The sequence below is a fragment of the Orbicella franksi genome, chromosome 14, assembly GCF_964199315.1.
Source record: "Orbicella franksi chromosome 14, jaOrbFran1.1, whole genome shotgun sequence".
NCBI lineage: Eukaryota > Metazoa > Cnidaria > Anthozoa > Scleractinia > Merulinidae > Orbicella > Orbicella franksi.
The window spans coordinates 23,288,021-23,311,052 of NC_138158.1; the positions used below are offsets into that span (position 1 = coordinate 23,288,021).

General features: G+C 39.7%; 3 protein-coding genes across 4 annotated transcripts in view; 1 reads left to right on the forward strand and 2 right to left on the reverse strand.

Annotated features, from left to right (window-relative positions):
* The window catches only part of LOC145468552 (N-sulfoglucosamine sulfohydrolase-like), a 29,372-nt gene extending 21,647 nt beyond the window's left edge, over positions 1-7,725 (forward strand). Inside the window, exon 5 of the mRNA XM_081452292.1 lies at positions 6,863-7,725. Within this exon, the coding sequence (XP_081308418.1) occupies positions 6,863-6,900 (38 nt within the window). The 3' untranslated portion in view covers positions 6,901-7,725. The remainder of the gene's footprint in view (positions 1-6,862) is intronic.
* LOC145468558 (calcyphosin-like protein) overlaps positions 1-7,877 on the reverse strand; it is a 9,229-nt gene extending 1,352 nt beyond the window's left edge. Inside the window, exons 1-6 of one of the 2 annotated variants that reach the window (XM_081452299.1) lie at positions 6,569-6,900; positions 6,029-6,153; positions 5,545-5,641; positions 3,256-3,336; positions 1,656-1,753; positions 555-674 (exon numbers count right to left, since the gene is read on the reverse strand). In XM_081452299.1, the coding sequence (XP_081308425.1) occupies positions 555-674; positions 1,656-1,753; positions 3,256-3,336; positions 5,545-5,641; positions 6,029-6,120 (488 nt within the window). In that variant the 5' untranslated portion in view covers positions 6,121-6,153; positions 6,569-6,900. Of the gene's footprint in view, positions 1-16; positions 675-1,655; positions 1,754-3,255; positions 3,337-5,544; positions 5,642-6,028; positions 6,154-6,568; positions 6,901-7,734 lie in introns of those variants that run through there. The other variant, XM_081452298.1, reaches the window with a different exon arrangement.
* Positions 7,878-16,048: 8,171 nt separating this feature from the next.
* Positions 16,049-18,383, reverse strand: LOC145468365 (short-chain specific acyl-CoA dehydrogenase, mitochondrial-like). Its single transcript, XM_081452063.1, has 2 exons — positions 17,149-18,383; positions 16,049-16,794 (listed from the first exon to the last, which is right to left on the reverse strand). The coding sequence occupies exons 1-2, from the start codon at positions 17,288-17,290 to the stop codon at positions 16,556-16,558; spliced, it is 381 nt and encodes a 126-aa protein (XP_081308189.1). The 5' UTR covers positions 17,291-18,383; the 3' UTR covers positions 16,049-16,555.
* Between the last annotated feature and the right edge of the window lie 4,649 nt (positions 18,384-23,032).

Here is a 23,032-nt window from a genome sequence, read left to right on the forward strand (position 1 = left end):
GTGTAACCTAATGATTGGAAAAGAATAGAAAAAAGCCATCACTATATACTAAAATACCTATAAGAGATCTCCCTTCAGGTTCTCTCTACTTCAGTGTCTGGGAGACAATTGACATTTAAGCATGCAAATTGGATTCCAATAATAAACTACAATTGATAGAGTATCTGTTAAGGGTTCTAGCTGGCACAGAAATCAATAGGTTAACCTAAAATCAAAGTCTTCAAACACATCTTTGTAGAATCTGTTTAAAATATCCATATCCTGCAACCGGACACCTCACCATGTCATTCTGACAGTCCTTTAAATATCACTAACATGGCACCTGACCATAATTCACTAAATTTGAAATTTTGTTCTAAGTTTCTAACGAAAAATGGTGACGGTCTCAATGAAAATCTTAACCTGGAGGCTATTTTCTTAGCTACAACCCTGGGTGTCAAGTGTGGGGGGCTGACCTGGAGTCAGCTCAAGAGGAAACCCAGGACAGAGATGCCTACACAGGACTGTTGTAGGTGGCCTATGCCTCAGGAGGGGTTCTAGACGTAAGTAAGTAGTCACTAACCTTTCCATCCTTTTCATCATTTGGTTCAAAGTTCCTTAAAAACTCCTCAAACACCTCTTTTTCTGTCATTTCTCCATTTTGGTACTTCTTATGTTCTCTAGCATTATAAACTCTGAACACAAAAGGAAAATAGTGTCAGTTACACTAACAACTATAACTGACAACCACAGTATTACCAAGATATATAAGGTAAAGTCTGCATACGAGCCAAGTGGCCCATCAGGCCGGAGCTTATCCCGGTTTCTGTAGCATGAAGCGACTAGGAGTATTTCTACTCCCCCCTGTATGGGATGCTAGTCCATCGCAGGGTTACCCCCAGCATTAAGTTCGCTGGTACCCATTTATACACCTGGGTGGAGAGAGGCACTGTGAGAGTAAAGTGTCTTGCCCAAGAACACAACACAATGTCCCCGGCCAGGGCTCGAACCCGGACTGCTCGATCCGGAGACGAGCGCACTAACCATGACGCCACTGCGCCTCCCTACCAAGATATATAGCAAGCTTATATTATATTGCATGGCTTGTATTTTTTTTGTAACTTACCGGTATTTATTTATATCCCCATTCACAGACAAAACTACTTACAATGCAACACTTACAGTACCTACATTACCAACAATCATGGAAAAAAGTCTTGGGACAAATTTGCACTTTTGGTGCTTTTGTGCACATGTCAGACGCGAATACAACTTCGCCTGCATAATCTCCCCTTCGGAATTTTTGGTTTTTTTCCAGACCCTTTGGAATTCCTGTTTGTTCAATGTCAGTTCATTACAAACTGGAAAAGTTATCAGATCAGCGATTTCAAGCGAAGCTTTCATTATCTTCCCCCTCTGGAAATTCAGAGCTGAACCCTTCCCTCTCCCAATGTGTTTGGAATTCCAAACTGCATTACCCCCCATGCCTTCAGAATTTCAGTTCAAGAAACCCCCTCTCCCTTGGAATTCCACGATGCCACCTGTGGTGTGGCATGGATATTTTCTGGAATCATTCATTTCACAAACACTTTTCGTAAAAATGTTCGAATGTATATATATACAGTCATGTGTTTATAACAACAATTAAATAATGATAAATGTGGTATGCAAATTACTTCCTCAAATCTTCACTTGTCAGTACACCATCACCAGTCTTGTCAGCTTTTGCAAATGCCTGTTCCACCACCTTCAATCTCGTACCTGTCAAAGGTTTCTAGACAAAATCAAGGATTTAATTAGATTTCGACCCACAGTACAAATATACAGTTTTCAAAGATCCATTTAGGCCTGGTTTAAACATCGCAGTTTACATGCACCAAATCTAATTGCCGAATTAAGTGCATGTAAAATGTGACATTTTAAAGTGGTACTATGACGAAAATCGCATCTTTCCTATCAAAGCCATTTTAAAACATAAACAAGTACCTGTAAGAGGAGAAAAAAGCTGTTTACTATTTTCAAATATCTCTTTTCGTTCCAGAGATATTCAAGTTTTTAAAATATGTAAATTGGCAAAACGATGACTTCATACACTCAACCAAATTTTGATCAAATATGAAAAAAGATATCTCAGCCAATTCGCATCAGAAATGTTTGATTCTTTGCAGGAGGATTCTATTAAATGTGCTCTACAATACAAGCCTATCAGTTTGGTTACCATGGCAACATACTGGGTTCCAGACCTCCCCAATATTAAAGGCATTTCTGCCACCTTTGCTGTTCCATTTTCCTATTTGCAAATGGTGCCTCATATGCATGATCCAGCAAGCATATAAATATGTTAGCTCCAGTTTGTGACCTCACTTAAGGTTTTTTGAGCTGAAAATCACTAACATATTGAAATCAAGTGGGTGGGGACTGGAAAAGAGTAAGTTACCATGGCAACAGAATTTTTTTAAAGCTGTAGGTGTGCTTCCTGTAGAGCTATTAGCCTACCAAGTTGTGATGGTCTGCACTGCAAATTGGCCAAGACAGATCTATTTATATACTTGATATTATATTGGGTTGAGTGTGTGACATCATCAGTGACCTCATTTGCATATTTTACACATTTTTCAAACTGAAATATCTCTGGAACTAATGCAGATATTTGCAAATGGTAAATGGCATTTTTATTCTTTCATCGAATTCTATGTGATATGCCTAAAAAATCACGGGGTAAAAATTTGATCATAGTACCACTTTAAATCAATTAAATGCAACATATTTGAATTAAATGCAAGATACCGGTAGTTGAATATTTGACTGATCCAGTTGAATATATGACTGAAGTTCAGCAGTTGATTTAAACGCCGTATTTTACACGTGCTGAAACTAATTCATAAATTATGTTAACTTATTTTTTTACCCATAACTTGACGGTTTTGTGCTGCGTGACATGCGCACAACAAGCTTGTGGGAATTTTTGGCAACAATTGCAGTACAAGATGTAGAAGGAAGGCTGTTGAGGATGCCGGCATGTGTGGTTCTTGCTTCGCTATAGTCATGCAACATAGTTATGCAAAACCAATTACTTTTCGGCCGTCAAGCGAAAACCACTCTATGCTACATCACATGCGGGGTACAAAAGCAATATGGCGACTGTTGAGGAAAATAGTGTATGCCATGGTTCGCACTTCTCTTCAGCAAAGTATAAGACTAATACTGGTTTGACATGCTGCAATGCTTTTTTGTACGAGATGCTCTACTTTTTAAGTGATAACAGTCACTTCTTACCCTGAATGCAACCATGAATTCATCTATGTCTATCTCGCCTTTACCATCCCTGTCAAAGTACTCAAACAACTCCTTGGACTCCTGTACAAAACGACAAAAGAGATCAGTCAAAAAAAAACTGTTACATCGAACATAAACAAACAGACTGAAATCATGATCTTGGGGAAAAATAATAGTGCCAGTCAAATTCCATATTTACGTGGCTTAGGTTTAATTTTGTGAACACAAGAGAAAACATACATATTAATGTAGTTTAATGTTTTAAACATCTCAGTAGGCATATGTCATTAAAGCTTGTTAGTGTGGAATAATTATACTTTTAAAATTGAACCATTATCCGGGGTTTCATTAGCATTTTCATCAGGAGGGAAACTGGTTTTGACAGGTGGGCAAAACTTTTTGAGCTGACCTTCTTTTTAAGAAAAACTTTCCTCTAGATGGTCAAACAAGGCAGGCACAATCATCCTCACGCATAGTCAATTTGCCTGGTGCCCTGCCCTTAAAAATACCTGTATTGTAATATCCAGTTCTTCAAAACCACAGCAATTAGAAAATGAGCAATCACCAAGAAAGCTAAAATAATAAAAACAGTGCAAACACTTTCTGCAGTGTATTTAGTTTCTATTTTAAATGTACAGAGACACATGTATCGGAATGCAACAATAAAAGCAGGCATCATGTCCTAAAATCCACATACAGCTGCAGTTTGTGGGCTTGTTGTGAAATTACTTATATAATGAGAAGTCCCACAAAATTATGCTTCCAAGGCCATGCCCAATAACAAGTACAGTTCTTTTAATGACTTTAATACTTTAATATGTAAGTTCTGAAGTAGGGAACTTAATGTAACAGAAGGTTCTTTAGTTGTACAGCTGTATGCCTGGGTTCTTTTTTGACTAAAGGAGTGGTTAATTTAATTGATAACTCCTTTCCTCATTAATTTCGTATGAATGTTATCCCAACTTGAATGCAAGAGAGAATTATCTCATATTTCCCATTTTTAGCATACATGTTGAAGCTTTCTTTGTTCATGTGTGTAACACTGATGTCTTTTTTTGCCTTCTTTTGATAAGTATGCAGGATGCCCGAGGCAGACTGCATCAAAGTTTTGGTTCAGTTTCTTCTTTCTCTTCTTCTGCTTTGTAATCACATATGCAAATTAACCTGTATCCCACGGGACCAGGCAGTATGTGGAGTTGAAATCATGTAGGATTAAAGGTCGAACATATTATTTTAACCATAAATTTGTGTCAAAAGCTCCCATTGCCTTGAGATTTCACCAAGAACCATCACTTTCCTACATCGCCAACCAAGTGGGAATTCTCATAGATAATTTTCATAGCAAGACCCACTGTGAAGGTGTCCACTAAGTAGGAATTTAAGCTCGTAAATCTCACAGCTATTTTTCATCGCCACCCGTCGCGAAGCCCAACAAATTTAACAAAGGTGGAAAATAGCCATAAATTTGCTTGAAAAACTCCCATTGCCTCTAGGATTCACCTATATAGAGAGCATGTTTGAGAGCCAGCAAATGAATATTTCTTATCGTGGCCCGTCAAAACCCTGGTCAAAAACACTGGAAAACAATGAAGCCAAAACTCCCTGAAATCGCTTTACTTTGACTTTACTAGTAACATGACCTAAACCTCTACAGCAACATAGAAAAAAGTTACACAAATGAAGCCAAGAAGGCATTTTAAGTGTATTTCTTCTCCACAGTGAAAAATTTCAAGCTACATGGAAATCTGAAATTCAAACCAAGTGAGGCATTTTTGTGTCACTTTGACACATCAGTAACAATATTCATTTGAGAATGTTTATACTTGTACTATCAAATGAATACAAATTTGAACACGAACAACATTCTGTTATCTTGTTGTTAAAGAAAATAAAAATGCAAAACTGAGTGTTTGTATTTCCGCTTGCATTTATTTCTTCGCGGATGGCCAATGCATCCCACACGAAAGCCCTTAGGTTTCTTGTTACATTGAAATTAGGGGGCAACGTTCCTCAGGTGCAACAAATTTAACTTTCCATCATTTTTGTTTAACCATCATCAATGACTCACCAAACGAAACTAGCTGACCTCAGTTCAGAAATTACATATAGGTGATACTTCACTTATTGAAACGGTTGACAAGTCAGTTGCCTTATTGATGACTTTCAGCCCCTTTTTTGTCACATGTCTGGTTTACAACATAATGAGGTATAAAATGTAAATCATGCTTATGGAAAAAGGGTTTACATGCTGTTGTACATGAGGAATCAATTTCTATGATCAGAGCGTACCTCATCAGATAAGTTAACCCCATAGTCTTGAAGACCTGTACTGAACTCATCAAGACTCAGAGTAAGACTGTGGTCATCATCGTAGATTCGGAAAGCTCTGTGAATTAAATCAAAAAAGGGTGTCTCTCTTGAATATTAAAATGCTTTCAAATAGTTGAAGGTAATAGATAATGACACGAGCTCCATTAAGGATGTTCATGTAAAAATCTTCCAATTTAATAATTAACGGGTTCTTCCTTCTCACAAGGTATTAATTAATAACAAGTTTTCACAAGATTTCTCTGGGAATTTCCATCCCATTTGTTTTTCCTCTCGGGATTTCCAGAATGTTTGGTCAAATGGTACCTGTTTCAGAAATTCAACAATTTTCTGGACCCTTTCCTGGGAAATTTCCATACCTTTCACTCCCATTTCAAAAGTTCCAGAATTTTCATTTGAATGGAGAGTGCCCTAGATGTTAAAATGAGCAAAAGAGATAAACCACCTTCCTAATCCTTTGGCACCAGTTGCTCCTCTCTTTTTACAGGCTGCTCGTACTTTTTGCAAGCTGGGAGGAGGTCCATTATCATCAGCCATTTTATCCTTCTTCTTCAGAAACAGGTCTCAAATCTAAAAGAAAATTATAAACCTTAAACCTTAAACTTTTAAGTTTTCTGTTATCTTCCAATAAGACTTAAAGAGGAAAGAAAAAATTGTTTTATCTCGGTTTGTAAGTTTGCTGCTCATTAGATTTCCAACGTCAGTCCACACTTTATAATTGTATTAGTTATAAACTTAAGTTAAATGGTGTGCCAAACTATTAAAAGGAAGGTGGCAATATGAACACAATAAATTAACGACATGTCACATGCAGACGGCTGGCTGTACGTGAATTACAATTGCAGAAGTTTTCCGACCTACAGCAAACGAACGCTGTATAAAAGCTTCAGGGGACAAAACAGAACACTAATAAAACAGTAAACGAACCAAACAAAGCAAATACTCATAATCATACTACTAAAAGCGTAGCTAATGGTGTACTCACAGTGATGGAAACTCGTCTGTGGCACTCCCTGGAAAGTATGCTTAGTAGCCAGGCTGCAAGCTATTTTTAGACACAGGCCGGGCTCAGTAAGGATAGAACCGCGAAGCGTGCACAACACAGAACATCTTGCCCAAATAAAATGTTTATCAGTTTGTCTCGGAACAAAGTACCATATTCTTGTAGCTTACGAAAATTCTAAGCCTGCCGTCACGAAGTTTTAGTTTGAAACGCTAAGATGAAAGAGTTGTATTCATAGAACACGTCTTTCTTTACACGTGTCTTCTCCTTTTCAAGGTGAGAAAGCAAATCCTGGCAAATTAACCCTCTACTAACTATGAATTAACAGAGAGATGAAATAAAAATGCGGTGGCGACATGGTGAGTTTGATATTTATAGATGAAAATAACATCTTGTGGCGACTGGGTGTCCTTATGAATATTTAACCCGAAATTCCCGTCAGTAAATACCTGTCGACAACAAGTGCTTCGAAAACAATCCTCAAATAAACTCCTCAAAGTGAGATGAACCTGACTAGTTTTCTGATTTAAGTTTGGTGACTAAAGTAAACCTTAATACGTTAAAATGAAAGAGTTATCACTAATGCGTAAACTAGTTCGACTGAGTATATTGAGCCTGAATTAGCTTCAGCGTTACACGTCACGAAATCAGAAATAACAAATGTTCAACAAAATTGTGGACGTTTTAGTGATATTACAGAACGATGCATGCATGCAATAAAAACCTCTGCGAAACCCTATCGACATGTTCTCCTTATTTGATTTTCCCTTAACCTTTACTTAACGCCTTGAGTTTGGTAATATCTCACTTTTGACAATTATGTGCTATAGTGAGCCATGCTCTGACGACGTGGTTCAATACAATTGAAGGCAAAACCCGTTCGCATACAATCAAAACAAAAAATTGAACTAGATAACGATAAATCGGAAGCATGTACATTCTGAACAAGAGCAGCTATAATACACGATCCTACATGTGTGATACAAGCCGAAGAAACAACCATATCCAGCGGCACTGTTCGGAAGTCTTTATAGTTTCTCGATGATTCGAAGCGCACTAATACCACATTGAATCGTCAGTCTGTTATAACGTACAATCCGTGATGGTCTTCAGATTTTAAAAAAACTCTTTATCATAAGCTAACTTACCTTTTACAAATAAGATGTGGGTATTTCAACTTTGAACAGTTTAACGGCTTCTGGAGTTTTCGTTGAAGACGCGTTGACGAGAGATGTGCAAATTAGCCAGTCGCGTGTTTTTCACAGTAACCACTAGAAAGCTTCGCTCAAAACAGGTAATTAGCATTCAGTGGAAACGCCTTGTTGCTTTCTTTGTAATTATGGTAATATTCAACTGTCTCACTGAATACGGTTTGCGCACAAAGAAATTCTTGAGTTTATTTGCGAAGCTGGACTCTTTCAAGAGGTATCAACAAAAAACGAAGCATTGTTTATTCCCATTTTCTCTTTATTGCTCCAAGATTACGCTACAATTTGAAATAAACGATGTTATAATTGTGCTGTGTTTACTATATATAAAGAGGACTGAAGTTGCTTCCCAAAATAACTGCTCATCGTTATGAGACACTAACAGGTCTCGGACAACTTTTTCAGTTGGAATGGTCGGTCGTAGACTGTTTACAGTAAAGTAAGTATAATTCAACGTACGGGTGTTACCAGTTTCCAACAAAAACTTGGTTGATCCGCCAGAGCGACAAGCGTAACATTATACAAAACCATAACAACAGTATAACCTATTGAGACGCCTTTAAGTTAGTTCGTGCTCAAGGTAATTATTACCCGTATTTCAAAAATAAATAAATAAATAAATATACATTTATATAGCGCCATTTTCCACTAATTGTCCATGGCGCTTTACAATACTTTAAAATTAAAATCCTAATTCTTGCGCTTGTGAAGATGAACCCCATTTTATTATCGCATTGTGATCAACCTGTTAAGATGCAACTCTTTGCAAAGTTGTAACTGTGAAGTCTAAGAAAATGAGTAAAGAGCCACCTTAAAGTTTCAAAAATTTTACTTCACTATGATCAGGATCCAAGAGAGATGTGTGTAGCTAACCCACTGGTAAAGCCTGGTTTTCACTAGCGACGCAAGCACAAGCGCAAGTACAATTCTTATTTCACCGTGAAAACGACCTTCACCCAGGCATAAACACAAGCCCAAGCACAAGCACAAGGATCAAGATTTTTCCTTTTTCTTGTGCTTGCGCTTATGCTTGCGTTTGCGCTGCAACAATTGAAAACGAAATACCGCTCAGGCACAACACAAGCGCAAGGATATTTACCACGGGTGGTTAAGTTTGGCCAATGAAAACACTGGATCCAGACTACCTCGCGCACAAACAGTTTGGAATGTCTGGATGATTTTGCTTGTGCTTGTGTTTGCGTCGAATTTCGTTTTCGCTTGGGTCATCCCCATTGCTTGCGTTTTTGATTGCGCTTGTGCTTGCGTCGCTAGTGAAAACCAGGCTTTAGTGACACGGGTTCATAAATCTCAGATAATGACAATAGACCCTGAAGCTCGTGTCATTCTGACCTCGGTCGTCGTCATGATCCTAGGACTGAAGCAAGGAACAGTTGTATCAGACATGTAGGCCCAATGTATAATCCAAATTGACTCAGGGTGTACCAAAGGCAGCTCACGAGTGAAATAACTGATCGATTGTAGGAGAAAATCACCACCGAGCGACAGGAGCTGTACCCCCGGCTCATGATTCACCCAACACCAAATTTTCAGTCCACTTAGTTGTATATAGCTCAGTTACATATTAAAATAGTCATCACTTTTACCACTTATATTTCCCTGTTCGATTCGTGAATTGTACAACAAGGCAATTTTCCCTATCTTTTCTTTCCCTTTTTTTTATACCCTACACAATTTCTACGTAGGTCAATTTCCCACGTTAGCTACATTGATATACCAGCAAAATATTATTTTCCTTTAACAGTCTTAATTTACCACGGGAATAGTTAAATATTTCAACAATAAATATGCTTATTTATACCTCGATTATTGCAATCTAAATTACACTGAAGCACTGATTGCGCTTGCATAATCAAAGTTACAAGCGGTGTGAAGACAGCTTTGCATTTCTTCCATAGACTGCTCGGACTTGTTCGGCACCAAACTGCCCATAGACAAAAATCTGCTCACTGGAGTAACCCACCAGAGATAAAGAGCGCATCACAGATACAATCATGGTAGGTCCACCACACAATAGTATTTTATGATCCAGCGCTTGAGGTCCTGTCAAGTGATCAGGGATCATGTCCTTGTCGATGTGCCCCTCTCCTCCTTGCCAGTTTTCTGTCTCAGCACCTTCAGACACCGTGTAATACACATGAAAACGGCCATCATGTGCATTGTAGCCATCTAACTCGCTCTTAAACATCAGATCTGACTCTTTGTCCGCGTGATAAAGCAAGGAGACTGAGGTCTGATCGTCTGGATCCGCCATGATATCACGTACAAGTTGAATACACGGGGTGGCACCAGAACCGCTGGCCACAAGACTCAAGTGTTTAATTGAGTTGGACTCGTACTCAAATCCCCCGCATGGACCTCGGAATTCTACCAGGTCACCTGTGCATGATCAAACGAAATAAATAACCATAAAGTAACTTCTCTAAATTTCTTTTCTGTTGGGTAAATGTTTTTTTTTTAATTTGTACATTTTATTCGTTAATCTGAATAAAAAATAAATACTGAAATGACGTTCATTTACCCCCGTTCAGTTTTTTCAGCCAGAGTCTAGTGAGTCTAGTGGGCCAAACAATTAAACTTCAGAAATAAATATTTCAACTCAAACATAACAATATTAAAAAGCCTAACTGGCAGGAGACAGACCAGTTAGTGAATGTTTTGTTGAAGATATTCCTTATAGTCTATACTTCATTAAATCTGATTTTCGGTCTCACCTGGACTCAGTGCTCGAAATCTTTTTGACAACTGTCCATGACTTTCGAACCTCATGACCAGGTCTATTCGGCCATAATCGTTTGTAGCGTTCACTGGCGAAAAATAACGCTGGCAATATTTATCGCCGTCCCCGTCTACATGTACTCTGACCTGAACGTACTGGCCGGGAAGGCAACCAGTGTGTTGTGAGACCTGGGGAAGAGCGAACTGAAACTCGGCTTGTTTGTCACCAAGTGGTATAATGGAAAGGAGCTTCAAGGGGACAAAACAATCAGGGCTCAGAGCGGGTAAATGCTCTATTCCTTTTCCATCAGTAAAGGGACCTCTAGTGGCCGGGGGCTTAGTGTTAAATGGATTGTCAAATTCTGTGTCTTGGTAGCTATTCTGTTCATTTTTCTCCAGTGGTGCATTCATTGTGACCTCACGCATCAACCGCTGTGCGATTTCCATTTTTTCGTCATCGCCTAACTTTAGTAACTCTGCATTCAAGGCTCGTCTATCTGACGACTGGGACCTGAGGTGACAAAAAGATGAAGGCGCTTGTGTTAAAAATGCGTCAACAAATATAACCAAAGCGTCATGTGCACATTACTCACTATGACAGATTTGCAATGCCATAAAGATCTTTGTTAACGATTAGCTGGAAACTCTCTCTCCAACTCTCCTCTTGTTGTAGTGGAGATTATAATTCATACGCAAATGGTTGTATACCCACACGACAGTATTGTGTATAAAGAATGTAAATGTAATTTATCTACGCACAAAACACCTAGATGTACTGTTCTCCTGAAATCGTTATGAATTATTAGTAAACCGAGGTTGAGTTATAATTTGGAGTGTTCGTTTTATGGAGGGGAAAACCGGAGAACCTGGAGAAGACCTCGGAACAAACAACAAACTCAAGACATTCATGACCCAGGCCCCGGCCACACGGGTGAAGGGCAAGTGCTCTCACCGCTACACCATCCTGCTCTCCCTATATGTCATTAGTACTTGAGGGATAGAGAGCTTAGTCCCGTTATTTAACATAACGTCGTGTTTCAGTGTGAAACTTGTTTCATGGTAACTCTTTTACAGGAAAAAAGAGGAAATTGTAAACGTTGTGTCTCACTTACCATAAATCCAAGCTTTCCAGACCAAACAAAGACGACTTGCCAACAAACTGTTTTAATACTTCATTGCTTGGACCCATGAGCCAACCCGCTCGTCCATCTCGAAACAGACGTTCAACGCCTTATAGGAAGAGAAACAAGATCACTCTTAGGTTTTGGAAAGGTAATTAGAGTCCTAACAGATTAAGGTTGAAATTAACCCTGTCAAATTTGTTTCCAATGTTTGTTTTAAAATGTAAGATTAATTGAGCAGTCGTTAATTAAAACTTTAACCCAACCACTCAGTCACAGTCAGTCAGCCAGCCAGCCAGCCAGTCAGTTAGTCAGTCAGTCAGTCAGTCAGTCAGTCTGTCTGTGTCTGTCAGTCAGTCTGTTGCCAGTTAGTCAGTCAGACAGTTTGTTAGTCTTTCTGTCTGTTTGTCTGTCAGTCAGTCAATCAGTCAGTCAGACAGACAAACAGACAGACAGACAGACAGTAAGCCAGCCAGTCAATCAGTCAGTCTGTTACCAGTTAGTCAGTCAGACGGTTTAATTGTCAGTCGATCAGCCAGACAGTTAGACAGTGCGCAAGTTAGCCTGTAAGTCAGAAGTCAGCCAATCAGTCGGTCATTCAGTCAGTAAATCAGTCAGTAAGTCAGTCAGTCAGTCAGTGCTAGTCAGTAGGTCAGTCAGTCAGTCAGTCAGGCAGTCAGACAGACAGACAGACAGTCAGTCAGTCTGTAAGTCAGTTGTCAGCCAATCATTCGGTCATGCAGTCAGCCTGTCAGTTACTAGTCAGTCAGTCAGTCAGTCAGTAGTCAGTCAGTCAGTAGTCAGTCAGTCAGTAGTCAGTCAGTCAGTCAGTCACCCAGCCAGTCAGTCAGTCAGTCAGTACGTCAGTCAGACAGCCAGCCAGTCAGTCAGTCGGTCAGTCAGTCAGCCAGTCAGCCAGCCTGTCAGCCAGTCAGTCAGTCAGTCAGTTAGTCAGTCGCTCTGTCAGTCACTCTGATTCATTCCTTTATTTATTTAACTCAGAACTTCCATGTGCAACTAAAAGCCGTCCGCGTTTTCAGTCTGTGCGATTGCCTGTAACTTATAACTTGACATTTGGTCCATTTCATCCAAATCCATCCAAATGTTTGCACCATATTAGAGATATCAAACTGTATTGACGTCCAGATCGTGTTTAAAATGCCTTCATAAAAAACACTGTCCAATCAGACCGAGCGTGATAGAAACACTTCCACTGGGGGACCAACCTGAGTTTTAGCGTTCTTACCGAGGTCTCGCTTGTAACCAGATCCCCCGCAAGCCTGCATCATCTTGTCTGTTGCCTTGTTCACATTCTTGGCGCATTCAAACCTCATCTGCCAACACCAACATGGATGTAAGCTACCAATCCTGGTAAATGAAGACATAACCAAAATTATACAAAAAAGGAACAACAACTTTGATATGAAATTTTAAATGTTCTTTTTTGGCGGCTAAGGCATGTTGCATGTAGTTATGGTGGTGTTATAGTTTGCAGTATTTGTTGAAACTTAGCTGGGAACCCTAAAAGCGATTCAGATGACCTTGTTATGAAGGTCGCATTACTCCAAAAACCTGTTGCAGCGTTTCTAAACGTGTAGTATTTGGACCAACTTCCCCAACGCTATTGAAACGCTGTGACGTTTTGCGGAAAAGCAAGTTTACGAGAAAGTGCAGAACAAACCGACCGCATTATTTCGTACTATCAAGTGAATAAAACTGAGTTTATTTAAAATTAAAACTCCTCAGTAGTTTCTCTTTTCATTTCACAACTGCTTAAGTTGTGTGTATAACTGCGATGATCTGAATCATGTCTTCATATCTTTCTCCGCAGTTCAAATATATGATATTTCATATATTCACTTGCATTCTTCACCATCTACGGGTATATTACGAACTCACAATGTGACCAGCTCCCAGTTGGCTTGATAGCTCAGTTGGTAGAGCACTGTACCGGTATCGCAGAGGTCATGGGTTCGAATCCCGTTCAGGCTTGAATTTTTTTCAGTCTTTCATTTCACAACTGCTTAAGTTATGTGTATAACTGCGACGATCAATCATGTCTTCATAGTTTCTCTTTTATTTGTCAAGCATTTCGAGGAACACGTAAATTAGACCTGTGTGAACGAGGGGCACATCAACAAGTTTGGAATAAAACGTTACCTTTTCTTATAACTCGGACATAGTCGGTTTGATCTTTAGAGGCCGAAAAGATCGATCTATCCCCGCCAGCGTAATAGCGTAAATAATGCTGGACCCCACTATATATACTAAGATATGTTTGTCCTTAACATGTTGAATGTCCTAAGGTTTAGCAGCATCTTTTCTCACCTTAGTGGTGCATTCCAATCCTTGTAAACGCTCCAATCATTGTTGTCAGTGACTTGGTCCATAAGCTGAGCCATAGTGAATACCATCATCCGACATGCATTCGTGCCGCACACTGCTTCTCCAAAGTAATCCTTTGTGAAAAGCAAAATGTAATTACAAAACAGAGCTCATGTTTCGACTAAAGATATTTTTTTTAGTGGTTACATTTGCAGTATTTTTTAAAAAGGCATTAGCCTATGCTGAGTTACATCAAACCCGGAACTTTTTGCTTCTGAGACAACCTGGAAAATGCACTATCATTGCGGTACCGCCAGTGGGGCAGGAATGCGTCGCCATTAATGGTAACACTACTAGGGCTTAAATGTAGTGCTATGTATGGTGGTACGGAATGCGACACTAATATGGTACCATGCACTGCAGTGAGGCTGCCCTCGCCCTTTGAGCTAGTAGGAATAGATTTCAGTGTAGGAAACTACAAGGCTTGCTCTGCTTGCGTTTTAGTGTTATCCACCTCACCTCTCGTTATCCTCGCCAGGGATCATTAAATGTGATCCGCTTTTATGGTGTCGTCTAGCTATTAAGGTACATCGTTATAATACACGAAAGATAGCCGAGCTCCATGTATCTAAGCTAGCTCTTGGAAAGTGTATTTTTAGATTTCTGGCACAGCTCTTTTAAATGCATAATCTGTAAAATTCAATAATCCGAATCACTTTCGTACATTAAAGAACATTGTTTCTTACTTGGATCGTTGGATAATCAGCAATGCGCATGCCTATGTCTGCATGCTCTTTAGTGATCACATGGCGTCGAGCTATGTCAATGGCTCCCATGGCAATGCCATTCCAACATGCAGACACTAATAACAAGAATCTTGGTGATCCAACTTCGTCAAGAGATGCTATTCCGTCACCTTAAAATGTAAAATTTAGAGTCAAAAGTGAACTTAAACTGCATTACGCTAGAGTTCCCGAGACTATTAACTCATTTACTAAACAAAGAATGAACTTTTGCGCGTGTGCATTTCTTACACTGCTTAGACCAGCATGTTGTCTATTTCATACACTCGAACCTGTCGTAAGCGACCACCCAAAATATCAAGCCGAGGAGGTCGCTTACAAGAGGTTCCAAATATAGTGATTTTACTTGGAAGCTTTACTATTTTGAAAAACTGGTCACCGAAGAGAGGTGGTCGCTTACGGTAGCTGGTCGCAACGGCAGGTTCGACTGTGGTTGACAAAAATTAACGTTAACTTCTATTTTCGATCAATACCTTTTTCCACAGTCATTTTTACAACAACTGCACACGTTCTCGCGCGCTCATTGGCTGATTTTCATTGTCACTATGTGGACAGACGATGAGATAATTTATTGTAAAAAACAACGTAACGTCAGTCGTGCATCTGTCCGGCTGGAATGGGTCTAACCTACATCAAAGGAGAGGTTCCAACAATCAGCTCCTGTTGACTGACATCCACATCATTCGGCGACAAAGAAAATATTGTTCACAAACGTTCATAACTGGCTGCAGCGTGTAGCTTTCAAAGCTAGAAATGCAAACGCATTATAACAAAACACTATTGTATTTGAACTTCTTTAAAGTCAGAAATTCCGAGGAAATGCGCACAAAGGAACAGAACACTTACTCAGGAAAAGGGACCCTAACCCTGGAGATGTTAAATGGGATTAAAATTTCATTGAAGTCTGTTGCTTTCGTGACGTAAGCTCCTTACCGTATGGACCTATAAGCTGATCTTCGGTGATGGTGCTCTCACAAACAAGAGGCCCAGAATGGTTGCCATGCATTCCTAGTGATGACCAATCTTCAGTGTTGGCTCGAACGTCATCCTAAAATAACAGCTGGAGTAACTTGATACTTACAGCGATTAAAGGCTGACAAGTGATTGTAACATTTAAGCGTAATCCTTCTAGGAAAATTAAGCTAGAACCAGGCTAGAGCACAATACCACATAACAAGGATTTCTATAATATAACGTAAATAGGTTATTTCCCCAAGATGAAATGTTCGCTTGCTGATGGCAGTGATAATTGGATTTTGTCAGTCTAAATTTGCCTGAATAATAAGTTGTCGACGTACCTGGGAAAAGAGAAGAACTCAGAAAATGGCTTCTTGATAAAATAAAATACATCCTGCAGATGACCATGACAGTACGATAAGAATTCAAAGTCTCACGTCCGACATAGTCGCTATTAACCCACGCCACTGATGGGTCTCCTTAACCCTTCCTATAGCATCCGTCATAAATACATCTCTACATTTACTGCACACCTTAAAAAGTAGAAAGCATGACATATTCGAGAAATTCCCGTCAAACTGAGGACTTGTTGTGATAATCACATAGAAATCAGCAAAACCAGCACTGGTAGCCCACGATCCGCACTTCAGTAACTTGATTCTTCCATCCGCTGTCATTTGAGTCCGAGAAGACATTGGGTACCAGAAGTGTCCGCCTAGTAGCAAAGTCATAATTCTTGTTACTGTGTAAGTTAAATTTATCACATGTTTTAAAACACAAAAACCTCGGTCCTGGAAGATCGGTAACAAGGAGTTCTTATCAAACAGATTTTGTAGCCAAGTGAGAGACGAATGGATTGTTAACCGTCCATTTTTTAAAATATTTAACACAGCTCAACGTATGGTTATAAACAAAAAACCGCACTGAACCTGTGGCTGGATCGCTGTATGACACTGTCCCTATCAGAGCATCCTTGTTTACACGAAGTAGAAGGTCTTGGACTCGAGCATTACTGTGATGGCGTAACAGCAGTGCACTCACAGCAATGTAGTGCATAACTGCAAGAATAAAACGAAGACAAATAACTGCAACTGTAAATGTTTCCTTTATCCATGATAACAGTCTATGGCAACCTGTTTAGTTGTTCTTGATACACTTATGTTTGATGATTATTTGTTAGACATTTTGCTGTGTCTACCAGGGTTAGGTCTGATCTTAAAGCTGAGAACTTAGCTTTTGCCTGAACCTTGCTTCAAGTTAAGGTAGGACTTTTTTGGAATTTCTGATATTTTATAGTATATGTCCTTGTTTAATTATGCGTCTGATGAACTTTCTCGTAAACTGTAACTTTTTAGCAAAAGTTTCTGAACAAATACCATCTCAGCGGTACCCCTGCTGAAAGCGACACTCACCACACACCATGGCAGTACTCGGGCAGCCATATCGTGCTATTGTCTCCACAACCATAGCCATACACACGTGATTCTGACCCAGGCCACCGTATTCCTTTGGTATAATTAGTCCCAAAAGGCCTTGCGAGGCTAAAGCCTTCATGTTCTTGTAAGGAAACTCGTAACGCTGATCCGATACTAACTGAAACACGTAAACAATATCAGTCTTCAGCTAGCTATATAACAGGTGAATACCTGGTTATCATGTAAATTGCAGGAGATAAGAGAGCCTCTTGGAGACTTGCGGATGAGTAGGCCTTGGACATTAAGTATAATATAAGTCAAAAAAGTCGGCCAATCCCAGGTTTCCTTCACGTTGGATAATTTAAGAATGAGTATGTTTTTACTTTAATAATACAGTGGAATCTCTCCACAACGGCGGCCTTGGGGACAGTGGAAAATGACCGTTGTAGAGAGGTGGCCGTTATGGGGAGGTAGGGGTGTAACATGACACTTGTTTGTATTCGAGAGTGCAATATTTCTATTTTTAAAAAATGCTTATTGTAGCATATAAATACGTAACACAATCAAATTATATCAGTAGAACTGAAGCCAAACAGAAACAGAGACCAACGATGCGTGATAGAGATCAAGTTTCGTGGCCTTTTACAATCAAAAATTGGGATTTGGCATACATCGTTCGTCAGTCGTTGGTTAACTGGCCGTTGTCGAGAGGTTATTTTCGCAGTTGGGATGTACTTTGATAGCCGTTGCCTTTGTGCAGAGGTGGCCGTTGTAGAGAGATTAAAATAAGAATGAATGTATGAACCGTTCGCGCGCAGGGACAAAAAGAGTGGCCCCTGTAGGGAGGTGGCCGTTGCAGGAAGGTGGTTGTTAGTGGAGGTTCGACCGTATGACAATTTACCAAAGTCATTCTCTCTTTCACTCTGCGTACAACTCTGGAACTCGAGCCACGTTTCATTCTGTTGGTTATCGTCTATGACACGCCATGATATCGTCGGGGGTTATTTTTTGTACAAATGAGAGATATATTTAGGCATGAACTATACATCTGGTACCCTGGGTGCCAGAGGAATTTTTCCCAAGGTCCACGAGAACGCCGCGCTGCTAAGCAAAGTGCCAAGGACGAAAAAAAAATGCTTAGGTGGCACTTTAGTAATCCTTTAATGGCACGAGGATTACTTATAATGGTGTTAAAACTGTTAATGACGTCATTTTCGATTTGTTTGTCTTAAGTTTTCAACTACATTTTTGAAAGCTCTATTTTTCACGTTATGATATGCTGATGCTAGGAGATAAATGAACTGCTGTCGAATGACTCGAGCTAAATTGTCACCAAATGGTATGCTGCTTAAAGTCTAAAGAATCAAACTCCGGCTTGGCAGTCTTGATAGTCATTCTCAAGACCGAAAAATTGGAGAATCGGCAATATTTTATCTTACCGGGTTGTAACGCTTCTACCCCAAAGATCAGTTTTTTAGTTGCATTCTTACAGCGCACTACCCTCGTTGCTAGTCGACAGGTTTCGGGTCTCACAGTTTTCGTTTCTTGCTGTAGAGAAATCTTTATAAGACTGTCCTCGAATGAGAAACATTTTAGTGAGAACTAAATGTTGACAATTTAATAAGACTTTTTATAAATCTATTCCGTAGCTATTGCCAAAGAAATTGTATTTTAAGTGTTCTTTGACCGGGACAATCTTACTACAACTTGCTTATTTGAATTTGCAGCTTTTGCAAATCTGTATTCGAGGAAAACGCGGGTATCTTTCAATGCAACTTGAATAAAAAAAATGATTGATACCTGATTTATTTGTCAGATCTCGCCATGTCGAATGTAATTCAAATTTCGAAAAAAAAACACTCACTGAAATTGCTTTTGGTTCTACGGTAGGTTAAATCGTTATTGAAGTTTCTTCCAACGAAATTTTGTAGCTTGAATACATTTGGATTGCAATCTAAGGACATGAAACCAGGGCTAAATTTAAAACTCACCGCATTAGGCCTCAGAGTTGTTCTGCAAAGGTCAATCAGTCGTTTTTGTATTTCTTTTTGCTCCTCTGTCAAGAACCACTGTGGGTCATAATCAAAGGACAAGCCCCAGAACGGACGAGTTCCCCAGCGTTTAGTTTCCGACGACATGCTAGCGTAACTTTGAGGTTTTTTCCGGCCTTATGGTTGAGACACGAACTCTAATTTGAACAATATGCCAATTGGGACCAAGCTCCATCTCTTTTATCTCTCACAGGCCACTTTATTAATTATTCAAGTAAAACGGACAAAATGCTTATTGGTGCTATAGTGTCAAAGGAAAAGTTTGAGAAGGCTTAAGGTATTGCATATATTACCCGTTTATAAGACTGCAAATGGTAAATGGTCATTCGCAGTACTGTTAATGATTAGTAGCGCACAAACACTAATAATTAGTCAATTTGCATAAAGAATGCTGTTTTTAATGTTATGGTCATGAATGTTGAGCGGAATATTACCCATACTGTAATACATATGATAGGTTTTTTCTAGTTTAGCTTAGTTTGTTATTGATTTTAAAGCCACACGTATGTTGTGACTGATTTCTTAATAAAGACTTCTACTACTACTACGACTTCTACTAGTGAGAAAGCAGAAAGCCGATAAGGACTCCATATAAAAGGAAAGATAAGGACTCCATAGAAAAGAAATTAATATTAGCATAAGCTGTTTCTAGTGATGATAAAAAGGAAGCCTTTTTCAGAGGTTATTGTAATAAAACCTGTTAGAGCCACTTTCAATTTAAGTCAAATGAATGGTTGTTTTGATATTTCACTAAGTAACCATTCCAAATCGTCTACCAAATCGTCCACCAAAAATTTTCCAAACACGCAAACCGTCCTTATTCACTACAACGAGAAAATACTGTAAAATCCTTGAACATTTTACACAAAAAACTTAAAATATCCCCCTGTATTTCCCAATATTGGCCCTGTGAAAACAAGGACTCGCATCACGCTTTCTTGTGCTTGCATGCACGGCCATTTTCGCGCGTTAATTCCCATCACGTTTTAGTTTACTCTCAAATAGGAAGGCTAATTGATCTAGATGGCTTAAAAACTGAGTTAACAAAACAAAAATATCTCATTTCTCTGCAGAGCTTATCAGAATCATCAATAAGTTAAAAGATAGAAGCTACTTTTAGTTAGTGAATTACTATCACAAACCACTGATAAACGGAAAAGACCTTTTTTTAACCATTCAAAAGACGCAAGCGAAAAATACTTCAACACGATTGGCTACTGGTTTGCTTGGTTAGTTGTATTATCCTGAACACGAACTTTTGCGGAAAAAATCAAACAGTCTGATGTCGAGTCTCTCAGTGAGGCCGGCCAGAAGGGCCTATATTTTAGCGACTCTACACATAACGAAGGGGTGCGGTGATCTTTAACCTGTCGATTTCACTTCAGTAAAAGGTCTTTGGCATTTATGTTCAAGTCCCTAGACCTCAAAAATATCGTCCCAGCTCTTTGGAATCAAACCTAAGTTGGTCAAAATCAAAATTTGCGTAGCTCGGTGAAGACTTGTTTCGAGTCTCTTAAAAAGCCATAAAGGACCTATATTTTGGCGACTTAACACATAACCAAGACGTGTGATGATCTTTAACATGTCGGTTTAACTTAAAGGCAAGGTCTCTACAATTTAGTTTCAAGTTCACAGTACTCAAAAATATTGTCCAAGATCTTAGGAATCAAGCTTGGGGAAGTCAAAATCAAAATTTGCGCAGCTCGGCATTAGCTTGTTTCGAGCCCATAGACTGGCAAATACGACACTCGTAAAATTCATACGAAACCACATCCGGGACTCGGGTGGCATATTTTCCATATCCTCATTAGTGAAGACATCGATTACTTCACTGATATCATGTTTGAACCTTAAACTGCACTTAAATTTGTTTAAATTTGTTTTTTGTTTGTTGTTTATGTGCTGGTGTTAAAAATGAGGATGAGTTGATGTTGATGGTAAAATTTCCTCCGTGAAATAATGAAAAGCTTGGTCATGTGAATAACGGCCGAAATTTACCTCTGTCATTTTCACTGAAACCCAAGGTCATCACGAGTTAGTTTAGACACCCTGGGACTGGGAAATATGGCCCAGGTTCCTGGAAATCCCAAAGTTGCTGCAAATCACACTGCGCGTAAGTCGGTCGTGGCTACTTTTTCAGTCTTAAAATTAAGTGGGGCTATATTTCGGCCTGCAAGCTGCAAAGAGAGCGTGCGATCGTTTTTCCCCTGTCCATTTCTCTGCAAACCAAGGCCGTACCGAGTTAATTTACAGTCCCTGAGACAGAGAAATATGGACCAAGTTCCTGGAAATCAAGCCAAAGTTGCTGCAAATCACGGTGCGCGTAAGTCGGTCTTGGCTACTTTTTCAGTCTTACAATTAAGTGGGGCTATATTTCGGCCAGCAAGCTGCAAAGCGAGCGTGCGATGGTTTTCCCCTGTCCATTTCTCTGCAAACACGGCCATCACGAGTTAGTTTAGAGTCCCTGAAACTGGGAAATATGGCCCAAGTTGCTGAAACTCAAGCCGGAGTTGCTGCAAATCACGGTGCGCCGGCGTAAGTCGGTCTTGGCTCTTGGCTACTTTATCAGTCTTAAAATTAAGTGGGGCTATATTTCGGCCAGCAAGCTCCAAATCGAGCGTGCGATCGTCGGCGGCGTCGGCTACTTTTACAGTCTTAAAATTAAGTGAAGCTGTATTCCGGCCTAGAAGCTAGAAACCGAGCGTTCAATTATTTTTCCTCTGTCCATTTCACTAAAAACCAAGGCCATAATAAGTTAGTTTAGAGTCCCTGGGATTGGTAAATATCACCCAAGTTCCTGGAAATGGAGCCAAAGTTGGTCAAAATCACGCTGCGCGTAAGGCGGTGTCGGCTACTTTTTCAGTCCTAAAATGAAGTGGGGCTATATTTCAGCCTAGAAGCTGGAAACCGAGCGTTCAATTATTTTTCCTCTGTCCATTTCACTGAAAACCAAGGCCATTACAATTTAGTTTAGACTCCCTGGGATTGGAAAATATATCCCAAGTTCCGGGAAATCGATCCAAAGTTGGTAAAATCACGCTGCGCGAAAGGCGGTTTCGGCTACTTTTTCAGTCTTAAAATCACGTTGGGCTATATTTCGGCCTAGAAGCTCGAAATCGAGCGTTCAAATATTTTTCCTTTGTCCATTTCACTGAAAACCAAAACCATCGCAAATTAGTTTAGAGTCCCTGGGATTAAAAAATATCCCCCAAGTTTCCGCAAATCGACCAAAAGTTGGTCAAAATCACGCTGCGCGTAAGGCGGTGTCGGCTACTTTTTCAGTCTTAAAATAACGTGCGGCTATATTTCAGGCTAAAAGTTCGAAACCGAGCGTCCAATTTTTTTTTTCTCTGTCCATTTTACTGAAAACCAAGGAAATCACAAGTTAGATTAGAGTCCCTGGGTTTGGAAAATATCCCCCAAGTTCCTGGAAATCGACCTAAAGCTGGTGAAAATCACGCTACGCGAAAGGCGGTGTCGGCTACTTTTTCAGTCTTAAAACGAAGTGGGGCTATATTTCAGCCTAGAAGATCGAAACCAAGCGTTCAATTATTTTTCCTCTGTCCATTTCACTGAAAACCAAGGCCACCACGAGTTACTTTAGAGTCCCTGGGATTGGAAAATATCCCCCAAGTTCCTGGAAATAGACCCAAAGTTGGTCAAAATCACGTTGCGCGTAAGGCGGTGCGGCTACTTTTTCAGTCTTAAAATTACGTCGAACTATATTTCATCCTAGAAGCTCGAAACCGAGCGTTCAATTACTTTTTCCTCTGTCCACTTCACTGAAAACCAAGACAATCACGAGTTAGTTTAGAGTCCCTTGGACTGGA